This window comes from Plectropomus leopardus, chromosome 16, assembly GCF_026936395.1.
Source record: "Plectropomus leopardus strain MGB_pleo_1.0 chromosome 16, ASM2693639v1, whole genome shotgun sequence".
Taxonomy (NCBI): Eukaryota; Metazoa; Chordata; class Actinopteri; order Perciformes; family Serranidae; genus Plectropomus; species Plectropomus leopardus.
The window spans coordinates 26329225-26347295 of NC_142191.1; the positions used below are offsets into that span (position 1 = coordinate 26329225).

The following is an 18071-nucleotide window of genomic DNA, read 5'->3' on the forward strand; positions in this document are numbered from 1 at the left end:
CAACAATATCTTTGTTGTGTGCTTTAAGTACGATTATGAATTTAGCACTTTTAATTGTAACAGAGTATTTTTTTTTATATTGTAGTATTGCTACTTTTGCTGAGGTAAAAGATCAGAGCATTTCTTACACCGCTTAGTCAGACCCTGAACTCATTGAAAAATAACAGATGAAAAACCAAAATTAAAGTTGAAATCTTCTAAAACATCTCCTCAGAATGGTTTCCAGACTTTTTATTTCCTCCTCTCTCATGTCAGATTCTTATTATGAAATCTTTTATGATCTATAAGGCACTGTGAGTTTATCAGACTTTTAATAATGCAGCGTGTCGCTCCCTGCTCTGGAGGTGATGACTGGTCTCTGTCTGTCCAGCCTCCACTCTCTCTGATCCTGTTACCTCCTGCCTCCAAATAATTCATCAGGCCTTCAGCTGCTAAATTTATCCCTTCAAATAACTTTATTATTTTAAGTTTCACTCTTATAGTATGAAATAATTTGTGAACAGATAAAAATGGGGTGAAATAAAGATGGAAACTATTCTGTGATTTGGTTGCAAAACAGGTTCGTGACAACTGTCTTACACAATGACTCACGGCAGCAAATGACACAGAATAGGTGTTGCATAAAAGAGACACTAAACTGTGAATTAGATAATAAAAACCACATCACTGGGTTACTTTGTTCCTTGAAAAACAAAAACAGCACCTCATGCATTCATGTTTTGTTTGCTGGTGTGGATTTATTTAATTAAAGTTTTTGTTTATATACTTCTATCAAAAGTTTCTGTCCATGAATAAACCAAATTCTTTCATCCGAAGGAGGCTAGTTGCCTAATCAACTAATTACATTCATGGGTAATTCATAGACTCTTTTCCTTAGATGACTGAATATTACAGTCTTGATCTTGTGTTTGATGTCTTGTGATGTTGCACTCACACAAGCTTTTTGACTTAATCATTCATAATCTTTGCTCTTACCTCATTGTCTTTTGTCTCGCTCTTTTTTTGCAGACATTTTTGGCTGCTGTCAACCAAGTCTTCCCTGCAGAGGATGACGTCAACAAACACGTGGAGGATAACTGTAAGTTTCTTGTTTTCAGCATTTCTTTTTTTCTCTTTGAAAAAGACATTGGTATGCCTCTGCTGTTCTAGTAACTTTAATGTCTTTTTGTGTGTTTCAGGTTCTTTGATGTACTTGAATGAAGCCACTCTGCTCAACAATGTTCGTGTGAGATACAGCAAAGACAAGATTTATGTGAGTACTGACACCAGGACGGCAAATCAGAGCCGATTGTTTGTACTTCCTCTGCAATATTTTCAGTGTCTCAAAGAAAATTTGAAATCATGACGAAGATGTTTCTCATCGTCTTTACATTTATGAGAAAAATAAGCAGCTGTACAAGCTTTTTGCTGGTGTCACACACCTTGATTCCTCTGACTGAAGCCAAACCTGCTGCAGTATCACACAAAATACCTCTGTTTGAACCTGCCTGCAGCACCTTTGGGTGGAGCTCAAACACACATGCATGCAGGCATGCACACATACTTGCATGTAATCTCTTATTGGCACATTCACTATTTTTCACTTTCAGTTGCAGACACATCTCACTCTCTGTATGAAACAACAGTAATGTACTGATTTCACAAATGACTTTCAATAGAAGTTTTGCAGCTCCAAGTGCTTTATAGGAATAATAAATTAACACATTCACTCACATGTGTACTGCTGACTGTACTTGGCAGGAGTCTTTCATTTGCTAATCCCTAAAACTAACCTAAATGTAAAGCTAGTTCTAACCGTAATCCTAAAACAAGACTTAAAGAAGACTTATTATACTAATTTCAGGTTCATACTTGTATTATCTACCAGAGCATGTTTACATGCTTTAATCTTCAGAAAACACATCATTTTCCTCACACTGTTTGTGTTGAAAAACCTATATTTACCCTCTGTCTGAAACGCTCAGTTTTGCCGTCTGTCTTCCTCCTGAAAAAGACCAGTCTGCCCTGATTAGTCAGTGTTTTCAGGTCTTCTGTATCTCTGTGTTTCTGCACTGTCATCACAGCAGTGGAATGACTAGGTTAGTGTCACTTTATACAGTGAAAAAAAATCACCAATAAAAGCATCAAAGCACAACCAGACAAGTTCCAGAAGGAATATGATCCAAAATTGGGGAGAAATTAATGACTTTGGCACAAGGATTACATGTTTTCCTGACATTAGCATGTAGCTACATGTAGTGGTGTAGGCTACGTGAAGTAAACACTTGAAGTAATGTGCCTGGAGCAGATTATCATGTAAAGAAGTCTGTTATGAGCTGCCATCATCTTGTCTTGATAGAAGTAAATCATTGGAGAGAGAATACTCAGAGCGGTCAGAAGCCTGGGGTTTTTGCTCACATGGATTACATTTACATACCTCATTATTTGAAGTCTAAAAAGAACATGATATATATATATATATATATATATATATATATGATATATATATATATATATATATATATATATATATATATATATATATATATATATATATATATATATTCATGTCTGAAAATAAGGAAAAGAGTAATGAGTCCAGTTTAGCCCTCAAACAGCCCTTTGAAGAAGTAAGGACTGAACATTGTGCTCTCATTATCCAAACAAGTCCCCATTTTCCAAAACTGACCTCATTCTCCAAAAATATCCTGACTGTAAAGATATCATAAATGTATCCTGGCTTTTTGACAATGGCTGCACTGTTTAAAAATGACCTTATTTTGAAAAACCCTTGTTTTCAAAAATGTTCCAACTTTTGTTTATAATCCTGACTTTCCAAAAAAAATCTTCCTGACATATAATGGTCTGAATCACATCTTTGTCCTCACAAAGACAGAAATACAAGAGCACACACATAACTCACACGAACACAGACACTGGTGACCTCAGGTGTGTTTTCTAATGAACTTCATCATGTGATCTGATCTGATGTGGTTCACGTGGTGTCTGCTGTGAGTCAGGCTCAGTACACACTGACGTCTAGTGGCTGAAGAAAGAACTGACTGCTGAATTAAAGTCATATTTCTTGTTGATTTACCGTCTTTTAGATGGTCGACATATTTTCACATATTCAGTAGAACTGTGTTTCAAATGCAGATCAAACAGCAACACACTCCAGTCATTGATTTATGCAGTGAGACTGCAGTTTTGCCTCTGTGGTCGCTGTGAGTTTTGTCATCTGAATGATGTTTGTTGTTGTTCTCCTCTTTCAGACATTTGTAGCCAACATCCTGATTGCAGTGAACCCGTACTATGACATCCCAAAGCTTTATTCACCTGAGACCATCAGCAAGTACCGGGGCCGGTCGCTGGGCACGCTGCCGCCGCACGTCTATGCCGTCGGTGAGTCAACACAAAAATGACTTTAGATTAAAGAGGAACTTGGTCTTGTTGATATTTTTTCATATCTGCGGGTTCATTTTATGTACTTCTGGTCCTCTGCTGTGTATTTCAGGCTTTTTTTTTTCTCCCGAGTGAAGCAGAGTTGATTCTGTGTGGGAGGATCAATGTTTGTGATTAATGTTAACAGGTTAAAAAACAGTGCAACTTTTTAAAAAAAAAATCTATTGCCATCTTTTTCTATGATGCATTTTAGTATTTTGATTCTACCCTAATTCTATTTTTATTATATCACATTGACTATTTGTTGTTTTTATCATACATTTTAAACTGATTTTGTTGCTAGATTCATTATTATTTGTACTTGTTTTTATTTGTTTATTTTCGTGTTTATTTTGTTTGTTTATTTATGTATTTTATGAAGCTATTTTTATTTTCAGATTTCTTTTATATTGCATTGACTTTTGCACTTTTTACATGCATTATACAAGGATTTCTTTTCTTAATAAATTATTGCATTTTGTTAACATATTCTACAGTCTATAATGTTGACTGTTGAAAGGTTAACTGTCCTTATTACAGTTTTTGGTATCATGTTATCCATTTTATAATTTGAGGGATTAAATATTATTTATTTTTCTTGTAGTCTTCAAATTACATGGAGAGACCAAAACTAACAAATAAATGATCGTGCTAACAGTACTATCCTCGGTGCAGTATTCATTCATAATTGATCTCCTGTTGTAGTTTCTGATCTGTCCACCAGGCTGCAGTCAGCGCTCAGATATCCAACTCTCCTCTGAACATCACAGTTGTATCTATCTTCACTCAGACTGCCTTATCATCTTTATATTGCAGACATCAAAAGTTTAATATCTGTTTGATTATTGGGGTCAGGTTTGTGTCCTTGAGGCGGAGGAAAGAGTAATCTAAAAGCTGCTTCCCTTCTGTGTTACTCTGCAAGCTGATAAGGCGTACAGGGACATGAAGGTCCTAAAGATGAGCCAGTCCATCATCGTCTCAGGGGAGTCCGGGGCTGGAAAGACCGAAAACACCAAGTTTGTACTTAGGTGAGGATGACAATGCATCTTTGTATGTTTCTGACAGGAGTAACTCACAGGAACATTTCCAAGGATTGTCAACCGTCATGTGATTATAGCTTGAAATGTTCTGGCGAAATTTTATATTTTGTTTTTTAACTTGATTACTTTGCTTTGCTTTTCTTATTTCACTTCACTTTAAAAAAAAAAAAATACAAAAAACAACTATAGAGTACATTCTCAGAAAATCCCTTATAGAGGAGTCAACACTCAGTGTTAAAGGCAGAATTTGTTGCAGGCCTGTTGTATTACAATACATAACTCTCTTGTACTGCGTGTTTCTCCTGACAGGTACTTGACAACCTCTTATGGAACTGGTCAGGACATCGACGAGAGAATAGTGGAAGGTAAGACTCACTTTTGCTCTTCATATCCGGTAAAACGCATTGCTTTCTCTGTGTGAATTTGTGTTTGTGACTTCTTTAACCCTGCAGCCAACCCGTTGCTGGAGGCTTTCGGAAATGCAAAAACTGTCCGAAACAACAACAGCAGCCGCTTCGGAAAGTTTGTTGAAATCCACTTCAATGAGAAGGTACTTTACACTGTGCTATCAAAGAATAATAACAGCTTTAAACTTCTCGCTTTGTCTCCTAAGTGCTCTCTAGATGAGTGTTTCACAAACAGTGGGGAGCTATGAATTAAATATGATGCCTAATAGCTGTAGCTATTTAAACTGTTGATATTGATCTCCATATGCAGTTAATGAATATCTCTGCATTCATAAATAAACACAATATTCCCTGTATCATCTCAGATGCTTACGCAGCAAAAGACAAACAGTAATGAGGCCTCAGTTTCTGCAGTTATTATCATTTGTCTCTGGATTTGTTGCGGCTGCAGGGCTGCTGCATATATGCCATAAATCATTATATTTCCATAGATAAATTTCATTCGCATTTATTTCCTCTTGTGTTGTTCTTGATCTTTCCTGATTTCCTGCTTCATGCAAACCTATATAAAATATAATAGTCTTGGTATGATATTGATATTTTTATTTGAATTCAGAGTATATTAATTATTTAAGACTGGAAAAAATAAGATATGAGGTCAGCACACCCCGACAGATGCTATAAATGCAGTCAGTTATATATAAACGTATTAAAATGTGTTTCCTGTGTGCTCAGAATGCCGTCGTGGGTGGCTTCGTGTCGCACTACTTGCTGGAGAAGTCAAGGATCTGCAGACAAAGCTCAGAGGAGAGAAACTACCACATCTTTTACCGACTTTGTGCCGGAGCTCCGGAGGACATCAGGCAGAAGTTTCACCTCAGCTCCCCCGACACGTTCAGGGTACTCACACATCACCTCATCTCTTAAAATATTTTACCGATATAGAGAAGGTCCTCACATAAAACTGTGCCGTCTATGCTGTAGAAAGATGCAAATACTTGTGAAACTGGTGCTTCATCACCAGAGAAAACAGAGAAAAAGGACTGTGGGATTGTCTTATGCTCAAGAGGTAGAAAACCTACAACTACGAGAACGCACTGCACTGGACCAGACCAATAAAGGCTCCGGCTAGTGGGAGACGTCATGTGCGCTCATCGGTTTGACACAATGGTGGCTTGGCGTTAACAAACATTCTCATAAAACAGTTTAAGAGTAAGCTTAAACATGTTTCTCAAAACATTTGAGGTGAGAAATATGCAAATCAGTGGCACGTGTGTGTGTGTGTGTGTGTGTGTGTGTGTGTGTGTGTGTGTGTGTGTGTGTGTGTGTGTGTGTGTGTGTGTGTGTGTGTGTGTGTGTGTGTGTGTGTGTATAGTCTAACTGTACATTTGTTGTTTCATAAACCCATGTGTGCTGGACATGTATAGAAATAGATCAGTCAAACAGATATCACAGATGGATAGAAAGATGGATACTGCAGATGATGGATGGTGACATCAGGGTGGAGTATTGTTTAGAGAGCCCCTCCATCAAGTAGAAGATATTTTATATTTTTCCCTCTGTGCCATAGAGCTTCATTATTGTCTAAAAACTACTAAAAACACATCACTGAGCCACACATTCACAAGTTTATTTTGACTCAATCCCACAAACACTGTCCTGCTGCCCTAAAAACTCACTAGAGCAGCAAATGTGGATTATTCCGCCGCAAAGAATAGTCCTCAACAAAGCAATATTTCCTCCTGTTTGAATAAGGCTTGATAAAAATAGAGGAAATTATTTTTCCTTCTTTTTAGAAATTTAACTAAATATTCACGAAGTGCTTTTAAAGATCTCCATAGGAACCACTAGGCTTTGGGGATGAGAGGGATGAAAACAGACAAACATTGTTGGTTTTCCTTGGATTTGCAGACAGTAAAATATATATATTATTCATGGCTAAACAGAAAACAATTTACTTTCTGAATGAATTAGTATTAAAAAAGTTCCAGCGCTCTAAACCAGCAGCCTGTAGGGACTACAATGCACATTCAGCGTTTAGACATTCAGCATCATGAATCAGAAATTGTTAATTTTCTGGTGCAATTATGATTTACTTAAAGTGATTTATGCACATGTAGTATGAAAAAACAAAAACGTGGCTGTGCTCTATAGAGGCCATTTATAGACAGAGGATTTTGGAGGCAGGAGCAGAAATTTGAGTTCCAGCAGCTTTCTGTCTTCACTCAGACCGCACTTTGTCCCTCCTCCCATAGCTGCACAGCTTTGTCACTTCTCCAGACAGATTTATTACCTATATTGTAGATTTATTCAGTAGAAAGTGGAGGCATTGAAGTGATAAGTAATGATAAGAAATGTTGGCCAGTAGGTATAAATAAAAATTCCTTTGAGTAAAACTGTGGCACTCTCTTGGCAATAAATCACAGTTTCAACGTTATTCTCTCTCTCTACTCCTAACTTTAACAGGAAGTACATCAAATGACTTGTTTTTATTGTCATATTAATGTCAGTTATGTTTTATTGTCATAGCTTTGTCAGCACAATCAGAACATGATTAAGGGCTTTTAAATTCCCCTGCATGCCTTTGGGGAGAACCATGAATCACAGAAAAAGTGATATCAGTCAGCGAGAACTGTGAAGTGTCAAAAAAAGCCAAATCAATTTTATTTAAATATACCTATATCCATAATCACTAATTTGCCTCAAGTGACACCACCTGTTCTTAGACTATATTTATATAAAAATGTATATATTATAAAAACATTTATATGTACAAACATGCGGCGAAAATGATTTCATCTGTAACACCCATTGTAATTCCTATTTCATGTCAAAACATTTACCTATGGGGAACCGAAGTGTTAAAGGCAAAAGAGGAAGTCCCAAACGAAGTTAATATGACTTAAATTATGGCAGCACAAAGCTTTCTAAATTCTAAAATGCTGTGTTTCGACTTCACTGACATTTAAAACAAGAGAGAGATTTTACTAATGCCATTTTTACCACAAGCTCTGATTTACTTCTTCACAGTAAAACATGAAGTTGTTGTTTTAAGATTTATTTATCCACTTTCAAAAAGTTCTGATTTTGAGTGAGAAAAATGTTAGCTAAGTGTGGATGACTTTTTTTCTTTTTTTTTTTCGATTAACCCAACTCTATACAAACTGAAGAATCTAATCCAACAGGACACATGTAACATGAGTCTGGTGTGAGCTATTGCTCTTTTAAAAAAATCTAGCATCCCAGTCTGTGCTTCTATGCCCCCCTGCACCAGCGCAGCTGTGGCTGGAGGTATTACGTTTTCAGGTTGTCCGTCCCATACTCGCAAATGTATATCTTAAGAAGGCCATGAGGAAATTATGACAAAATTCTAAAATTGAATTCTAGTTTTCTTCACTGTGCATCACATCAAAGACACAATGTCATCGCTTTGTGATCAACATTACGTTTTTTATTGATCAAAATTAAATCTAAAAATGTGAAGCAGCACAACTCGTTCTAGCATCTTCTTTAAAAGTACAGAATTTTGGACCCAGTCTGAAACTGTCTTATGGAAAACTATCCAAAACCAATATGATTCATGATCCAAAAAGAACAGCAGGGCAGTCAGAACTGGTTCCAAATAAACCTGAACAGACCCAAACAGAGAGAAAACAGCAGCATGAAGCTCCTTTAGTTTTTAACCAATTCTGCCAATTTCCCAGCACCCCATGCCTTTAGTCTTACTCTAAAAACAAATTGTATCCCATGATGATGATGCTGATGATGATGAACTTGTAATCAGAGCAGTTAGAGACTGAGTATAATTAAGATTTAGCCTGACTCTGGTCCTGGTTTAGGTCTTTGTTACTCAGAACTAAGGGGATTTGTAAAGACCTCTAATAGCTGTTTTCATGTTTCATGTTTAATCAGCCAAACTCCTGATCACCTCTCAGAGCAATGAGACAGTGACACCATGAGACAGCAGAGGGCAGCACTGAGCTGCCACTAAGCCCGGCTGTCTCAGGCACCAGATCTTCATTAAAGCTGGAGCCCATCTGGCTGTCTCGCTGTACCGCGTTTATCAGTCGTCCATTGCAGAAAGAGAGCAGGGGAGGATCAAATGGCTACGTTTGCCATCAGGTTTGTTTCCCGATAAACATAAATTGTTCACCACCAGTTACAAGCAAACAAAATCTCCAATAATGGCTGCAGTGAAAGCGGGTAATGCACAGATAATGGCTCTTACATTTCTGCTGCTATGTTGCTCGAATGAAAGAAGTATTGATCTTTGGTTGTCTTGCTTGTCAGCATAAGAGCTCTTAAATGTAATCTGTTGACACGGTCTGAGAAAAGCTAACACTTAAAAGTATAAAACTAGATAGTTTTATTTTTCTTTAGAACAGATAAAAGGCTAATAAACTGTAAATTCTTTTACTAGATAAAGTCAGAGTGATGGTGGTAACTTTGGAGGAAGATTTAACAGAACTGTAGAAGCCAGACATAAAAGTGTGTGGCATGAGTGAAAATATTGGAGAAAAAAAAGGCATGAAAAACATTCTTGGGTTTAAAATGTAGAAAAAAAGACAATTATATAAACCCGACATAATGATGTATATCAATGCAATAATGAGTACGAAAGAAAGAAAAGAAAAAAATAAATAAAATAAGTCAATAGCTGTAATAACAAAATAAGCAAATAACAGTTGCCATCAAGTGTGTCTTTTTCTTATTTGACCTCAGGCTAAAATCAGATCCTCCTTTGTCTTTGCCTCTGTCAGAAAAGAGCTGAGTCATCTTTGCCTCCACTTACGTTGGAGGAGAATAAAAAAGCATTTTTGAGAATACTTTCTTTCTTACAGAGTCATCCCTTTATTGGCAGCATCTCAATTCAATATTCTATTCTCACCTGCGTCATTGTCAGGCCTTAAAGTGCCGACACTCGCTCTGCGGTCCTGCTAGTGTCCCCCTGCAACTTATTACACCTCCCACTGTTCGTTCAACAGCTTTTAATAGCTTCATATATCTACAGTTTTCCCTGCTGGTGGGGAAAGTGAAAATAGATCTAGTGAAGTTTCCTTTTGAAAGCAGTCAAGTATTGAGCACTGTGGCCATGATGAATTAAAATTTCATCTGTAGTCCAGAGAGTGGGGTGAGGGGCATTCAGGTTTGTCCAGGACATTTTCCAAAGTAAGTCTTTGGTGTAAAATGATTCTCAGATTCCAGAAAAGACATGAAAGAGAGATACAACAAAAACTTATAGATGTAGATATAGAGTGAAGTGTGTAGAGTAAGTAGTAAAAGTATAAATACCGCAGTGGAAAAGTAAAAGTCCTTCATTAGCATTGACAGTACCAGGATGTCAAAAAATAAAGTACCTGAGAAGAGTAGGTTTTTAGAGGTTTATAATCCAAAGGTAGCAAAGTAGGAAAGACACAAGGAAAAAAGAAAGGAAAGATAGGATGGTAGGAAAGAAGGAAACAAATATGCAAAATAAGGAAATTGATATGGATAAAGTCAGAGGTTAGAGGAAAGGAAGTATGGAAAGAAGGCAAGAATGAACTGCAGAAGCAAACTGGTACTTGAGAGGAAAGGCTAAAGGAAATGCAATAATAAAGAAAGGCCGGACAGAATTTAGCACACAGCAAAGGAAGGAAAGAAGATAAGAAGGCACCACATAACTACATAAATATGGAGAGATAGAAACAAGACATGAAAGAAGGAAAAAACCTCTGAAAAATGAACTGAAGAGTTAAGTAAAAAAGGTAATGAAGTAAGGCAGAATAAAAGCAAATTAGGAGGGAAAGAAAGAAATCGAGGATGAAAGAATGAATGAAAGACAGGGTAGAAGGTGACAAATGTAGAGAGAAGGAAAAATAGAGGGAAGAAAATGAGGCATTAAGAAAAAAGGGAGATAAAGGAATGGGGTATTATTTATTATTTATTAATTTATTATTTATGTATTTCCTAATAAAGAGGGATGCAAGCAAAGTGACCATCTGTTGGATCATTTTAAGAGCTTAGCAGCAACATTTTGGGATGATTAAAAAGCAGAGCAAGAAAGATTTATGAAGGCATGTAAAAAGAGTATTAAAGTAGTTCAAACAAGATGAGATAAAAGCACATACAAGCACCTCTATTAAATTTTTGACACACCAGACCTAAGTTTGGCTATGTTTACTAGATGAAAGAAACTTTTTTTTGGCATCAAAAATTCATACTGTAGATTAGGTAATGCAGACTATATCATGAAGACAAGGCTAAGAACGCAATATTCTGCCAGACTGCTGAGTGAATGTTATCAGGAGCAGTAATCAAGAGTTAAGTTTTATCTGCATTTAACTGCAGAAAATGATTTCCCATCTAGGTTTTGATTGCTTTTAAACATTTCTTTAGTACAAAGAATTTGTGAAGCTCATTGCATTTAAATGTCAAAATACAACTGGTTGTTATCAGCATACAAATGATTACTGATAATATGTCCAATAGGCAACATATATATGGAGAATAAAATGGGTTCCAACAACAATCCCTGGGGGACACCACATGGCAAAGCAGCAGCATCTAACACAAATTCACTGACAGAGACTGACAAAGTCCTATCCTTAAGATAAGACGAGAACCACACTAATGCAGTTCCAGAAATGCCCACCAGGTGATTTAGCCTGTGGATTAGACGTAAAGAAATAAGGAAGGCACAACATAGTGAAATATACAAAAAGACAGAGTAAAGGAAGAAAAGGTGGCATGAAGGAAGGAGAGAAAGAAATAATGGCATACAAGGGTTGAGAATGAAGTGAGGAAACAATCACAGGCAGGGGAACATAATTAAGGAAATGGATATGGTGACGTTAGAAGGAAGAAAGTACCAAAGGAAAGAAAGAACAAGGGGAGGAATGAAGGAAAAAAAGCCAGGATGCAAGGGAACAAAGATGGAAAAAAGGAAAATTAGAATGAAAAAAATCTAAAAGGCAGAGTAGGAAATTTAGTAAGAAAAAGAAGAAATCATGACAGAAGAAAGAAAGAAAGAAAGAAAGAAAGAAAGAGAAAGAAGAGGGCAACGCCTAAAAGCACATAGAAAGCAAAGAAAAAGAAAATAGGCCAGGAAGAAGTAAACTACTATTGGAAATGAAAGACAACTAGAAAGACTAATGTATGAATAGTTTGAAACAAAGAATGAAAAAAAGAAAAATAGGGAAGTACAGAAAGAAATAAATATAAAATTAATAACAATTATAAGAAATGGAAGAAAGCATTGAAAAAAGAATAGAAGAGGAGAAAAAGACAAAGGTAAGCAGGGACAAAAGGACAAATAAAAATGACACAGTACACGCTCATCTCACATTTAATGCAACTTTTACCACCAGACAAATGCAATGGAGATAAAAGTACCATATTTCTCTGCAACATTTGGAAAGTAAAGTACGCAAGTATGCAGTAAACAGCCTGAGTACACCTCTGTGTCGAGGAGAGCGCGCAGGAGCCTTCGGGAGTGAGAGTTTGATTGAACAAGCGTTTTGCAGAGGAGGAAAACAAAAGGAACAAAATGCAGAATGTGTCCCATCTGTAATCCATTGAAGAGATGGAGGGTTAAACCAGCGTGTAGTCCTCCCCGTGGCTTCTGCCGTAATGAAAGCTGTTGTTTATGTCAATGCGATCGGGCCAGAAGGACTCCCCCTCTCCAAACAAAATAAGCTCGAATCTCTTATTTCCCTCCTCTTCGAATACACCCGGGAAGTTTGTTAGCTTGTTCCTCAGCATATATGTACAGCAGGGGAGGCCAGCTGGTGAAAATCCATTAAAACTGGTACAGAATCAATTACTGAGGGCATAGGATTGCTCTTTGTGCAAATGCTAATTTAATCATTGGGATGAATTCTGAACAATTGAGACCAACAGAAAAATGGAGGGGATCTTCTGATGCCAGACATGCACATATACGAGACAAAAGATGTTGAGTCTCTTCAAGAAACTTGTTTTGGGATCAGAAACTTTGACATTTCTCAAACACAAACTCCATGAAACATTCTTACCTTACCTGCCCCTCTCTGACCTTCCCTGCACCTATAATTTTAGTTTTCAACTTTTAAGGCCTCTTTTTTTCAAATGAAGTGCTTGTTTGACCTGTTGCTTTGTTCTCTAAAGTCTTGCTTATTTCTCTCTCTTTCTGTTTTTGTTGCAGTACCTGAACAGAGGATGCACTCGCTTCTTCGCCTCCAAAGATACTGACAAGCAGATCCTGCAGAATCGCAAGAGCCCAGAGGTACAATACACAGTCAATTTCCTTGATTTTATTTTATTATTTTTCTGAGCCATACTCTTTAGAAGAAACAGATGAAGGGTGAATAAAGTCAATAGTAGAAAATGATAAAGGAAGAGTGGACTTTTAAGTTTTAAGCTCAATTTCAGGTTCATACTTGTATCTTGGATTTCCACCAGAACATGTTTACATGCTTTAATGTTCAAAAAACGCTTAATATTCCTCAGACTGTCTGTGCTGGAACACCTGTATTCACCCTTTGTCTGAAACGCTCCATCTTAGCTTCTGTCTTTGTAAGCCCCCCCCCCGAAAAAAGCCCAGTTTGCTCTGATTGTTCAGTGTTTTTGTTGCTAAGCATCTCTGAGCTGTCATTACAGCCAGGTAATGACTGTCGAGGAAAATAGCCGCACTTTCTACTATGAAAAATCACCGGTAAAAGACACAACCAGACATGTTTGATCAGAAAATGATTTAAAATCAAGGAGAAAGTAACACAGTGGCTACTAAAATTGCATATTTCCTTGGCATTAGCGTGTAGTTACATGTAGCAGTCTACTTGAATAACTAGAGAATATTTGGGAATAGTAGCACTTTCTACCATGAAAAATCAACAATAAAGGCTTCTAAACCAAAATCCTTTCAGCTGGACATGTTCCAGTAACAACATGAACCGAAATTTGGGAGAAATAGTCAACACTGGCAACCAAGTTTACATGAGTCACTAGCGTTAGCATGTAGCTATATGTAGCAGTGTATTTGAAGCATGGGAATGACCAAAGGAGAAAAGAGGCACTTTCTACTGTGAAAAATCAATAAAAGCTTCTAAACCAAAATCTTCCATACATATTCCAACAGAAATATGATCTGAAATTGAGGAGAAATAATCCACATTGGCAACCAAGATGACATTTCCCTGACATTAGCCTGTGCTACATGTACTGTACATTAGCAGTGTATTTGCATCTGGGTAATGACTGTATGGGAGAATAGCATAACTTTCTACTGTGAAAAATCAACAATAAAAGCATCTACACCAAAATCTTCACAAAAGGACATGTTCCAGTAGGAATTTGATACAAAATTGGGGTTAAATTAACAACATCAGCAACCAAGATTACATGTTGCCCTGTCATTAGCATGTAGCTACATATAATATGTATTACAGTTATCAGACCTTCTGTCTGAAGTCCGATGATGCTGCCACTGATGCAACTCAGCAAACTTTTTAGCACTTAATCAGCTCAGCTAATCATCGCAGTCCTGTCAGTCCTAATCTTATTTTCACAGCAGCTAATGTTTCGTGGCTGGCGGCTACCACCATTAGCAATCTTTTGGCAATTATTTCTTTGTTTATTACTGGAGCTGATGTTGCTCAAACCTTAACACATCAGTATTTGTGTGCAGAAACTAAAGCAAATGACAAGATAGTTAACTTAGGAAAAGTATACTCAGATTTCATAACGTGACTGTTTTTGTGATTGTTTTTTTTTTAAATGTATTATTTATTTTAATTTTTTGTGTCATTCACCTCACACACAAATAAGTCTGTCTTACACACATGCAGCCCGAATCAGTATCGCACTGTGATGATTTCATTCATCACACAGCCTGATTTTTGCATAGCACGTGCAACATGTATAGGCCAGTGTCGCACTGTACATCCTTGAATAGACTAATTAACAGACTGATTAAAATAGAGTACCAGTGCTGTCTTTCTCCATGTTGCAAAAGAATTTGTGACCAAGAAAGGACAGGGTGGCGCAGAGAGAGACGAGAGACCCAAACACTGCCACAGCTTTATTGATATAAATCGTATTGTATCATCATATTTCTCATTTGAAAATTTATAGATTTACCTTAAAAAAACGATGTACTGTCCTGCCCTAATCTTACCTCACTCTTAGTCATTACCTTGAACTTTTTCTTTTCTGAGTGTAGATGTTAAATCAAATTCATGAACTCTGAAGTGTTTTTTTCACTTCTTCTACTTCTACTGTTGGTGTCCCTTGTGCTTCATTCTCAATCTTAGTTACAAGCTCATGCAAACTAAGAGCAGAGAAAGCGAGACCCGTCATCACCCCGTGGGCCGTAACAAAGGAAACAATTGCTCTGCAAACTCTATTAGAGCCTCCTTAAAATCTGACTCAGCAGATTCAATTTAGATTTACTGCCTCCAGCTCTCCTTTTCTGCTCACAATTTTCTCTCGCTGTGCAGGATGGTTTGCACCTTTGATTTACACCCTGTCACCTCCTGTGTTTTCTCACTGCTCACTGTATCTCTTCATGCCTTTCATACTCTCTGTCCTTCTCTTTCACACCCTCGTGCTGTTTCCTCACTATCCTCCTCTCATCTCCTCTGAACAACACATTCATCAGGTGTGATTCTGATTATTGGTTTCTGGTCCTGCCGCCCAGCAAATCTTATCATGGCAAGCACTATAAATGTTTGCTTATGTTTTAACAGCTCCCCACTTTGAATGAACCAAAATTGAGGCTGTTTCTTATTAGTTGAAACCAGAGCTCATTGTTTGTCCCAAGAGGAGCAACTGTACTTGAAGCCACAAATAAACAAAATTATCCTGTAAATCTAGAGACCTGCTAGTGCCCCTTAGAAGCTTCCTTCCTAATTGCTCCCAATATTACTCAAGATCTGGATGAAACAAACAAGGTAGAGGTGATGTAGCTCTTAGGAAAGGTCATGGGGTCACGAAAATCTAAAGGGTTCATACAAAACCAATTTATTGGCTTGAAGTAACTGAGATATCTCCTCGCTGACACTGTGGTATTAGTACTTTTTATCTTTTACGTATTTAATTTTTGCGTAATTTAAAGTCACAAAATGACAAATGCAGACCAAACAAGGCTGTAGGATTGTACTGACGTGAGCAATGATGCTTAATTGTCAATTAACTACACATTTAAGCTATAGAATGTGCCGTTTCTCCTTTAAAAGATACTTTGACTTGATACTTTTTTTAAGTCTTTAAACCAGAAAAATACCAAAAGCTAATAAACTCTTTCTAATAATTTCTGCTCTCCACACTTTGTTTAAAAAAGTTGCTCCTCATAACAAAACAGTTCATGCACTAACGATGACACTGGTTTCTAAAAAGTGGAAAAAAGGAGCACATACAGTTGTTAACAATATTTTGTTTTTATTAGAACTTGTGCACTCCTTGACTGGATTTGCAGCAATTTGTTGGCAAATAAAATAAAAACTTGTGCTCTGACCTGCAGAAACCAGACAAAGACTTTGCATCGCTGCTTTCACATGTATATGACTGTAATGATGATGCTACAACCACAGGAAAGTAACTTCCACAGCGGATTTTCTCAACAGCAAAAGATCCTCTAAGATATTTTAATGGTGTTGTGGTGTTTATATCCTGCTTATATAATTTCATGCCTATTTTCAAATGGCAAACATTTTAATTAGCAGCACGGCTGAGAGCCTGAGCACAGCACAAAGACATCTAATGCATTGCATTAATAAGAAAACCTCATCATGTGAAATGAGCTTTTTCCTTTGCCTTCGGCCTTTGATTAATTATGCACAAGTATTCCATTACAGCGGCCGTATATGGCATTCCCTGCAGTGCAGCATTATTAATTATTATAACCATTAGGAGCAACATGGACAAGAGATTGGTGCTGAAGATGGCAGATAAATTGAAGAATATTCCACCGAGAACTATAAATCCAATCATATAGATTCATAATTAAATTCAGCACTTTCTCTGAAGCACAGAGGATTCAGTCTGTAATTTGTCAGACCTTTTAATAATGAATCATAATTGTATTAACATTTTTTATGCATGTTCATATTGATGATTATGTAATGTATTTAGACTGCATGAGGATGGTTCTGGCAGGATTCATACTATACCAGAATGAAGAAAACTGCAAACTTGTCTTTCTTTTTCTTTATTAAAATAAAAATACATCAAGACATAGACAATAATTAATTTTAACAAGAGAAAACAAGCTGTTTAGAGATGTAGAGTACAAACATTATACAGAAACGCAGGAAAAAAAGCAGTTTGACAATAATAATCTCAAGTCAAGGTTAGTGCATAAATAGTAATGCCATGTTACAAAATACATATTTCCTTTTGTCTTTGACATACAGATGACAAATGTAATACAACAAAATGCAATACCACATTTTTCTTCTTGAATTTCAGTAACAATAGTTATACAAATTAAAAATAGTAATACATCAGTATTACATTTACAAGTGAGACCTTGTTTAACACTTACTTACTTTTAGAAATGCATTGTAACGACAAAAAACAGAAAAAAGAAACTGATTCTTCATGACAAAAATAATCAAGGTATTTGCTCAAACTCATAACTCAAGGTATTTGCATAATGTGCAACACAGTGCAATGAAACACTGATGTAAATGTAACATGGCATTGAAACAACAACACAAGAAAGCACATTTTTCTTAGACGATTTGACTTACAGTTAGACACCTAACCTATTGTAATATAATGTAATCTAATGTAATGTAACACCATTTAACATTATTCTAATGTAATTAAATTTAATCTAATTTAGTCTAATGTAACGCAAGGTAATCACATTTTTCTTACTTGATATGTCTTCGACACAATTATAGACGCAACAGAAAGTTACATTTGTTTATTGATTATATGATGTGTGACCTATGTAGTTGGGGATTTTCCTTAAATATATATTTGAAGTTTCTTAAAACAGCTTCACAGTTTTTCAACACAATTACATTGTTGTTTCCCATTTTCATGACTGATCATATGACAGCCTCACTAACAGCTGTGACTGTGACTTAACCTGACCACCGTGCTGCAGCTCCTCACTGGGGTTTAACAAAGGAGAATGAGTCCCAGATGAAACGGTGAAGCAAAAAGCTGAACTATGCTTTTAATTGAAGTCGTAGCTATAAAGTTTAAGAAGCAGATTTCACCCCGATGGTTTGTAAGA

General features: G+C 36.6%; 1 protein-coding gene across 6 annotated transcripts in view; it reads left to right on the top strand.

The window, feature by feature from the left end:
• The window catches only part of myo6a (myosin VIa), a 212743-nt gene that overhangs the window by 33876 nt on the left and 160796 nt on the right, over window positions 1-18071 (top strand). For all 6 annotated transcript variants that reach the window (XM_088089544.1, XM_088089546.1, XM_042502963.2 and 3 more), the window contains exons 3-10: window positions 1009-1078; window positions 1179-1252; window positions 3252-3381; window positions 4343-4448; window positions 4770-4825; window positions 4913-5010; window positions 5603-5767; window positions 13029-13109. In XM_088089544.1, coding sequence (XP_087945670.1) covers window positions 1009-1078; window positions 1179-1252; window positions 3252-3381; window positions 4343-4448; window positions 4770-4825; window positions 4913-5010; window positions 5603-5767; window positions 13029-13109 — 780 coding nt within the window. The remainder of the gene's footprint in view (window positions 1-1008; window positions 1079-1178; window positions 1253-3251; window positions 3382-4342; window positions 4449-4769; window positions 4826-4912; window positions 5011-5602; window positions 5768-13028; window positions 13110-18071) is intronic.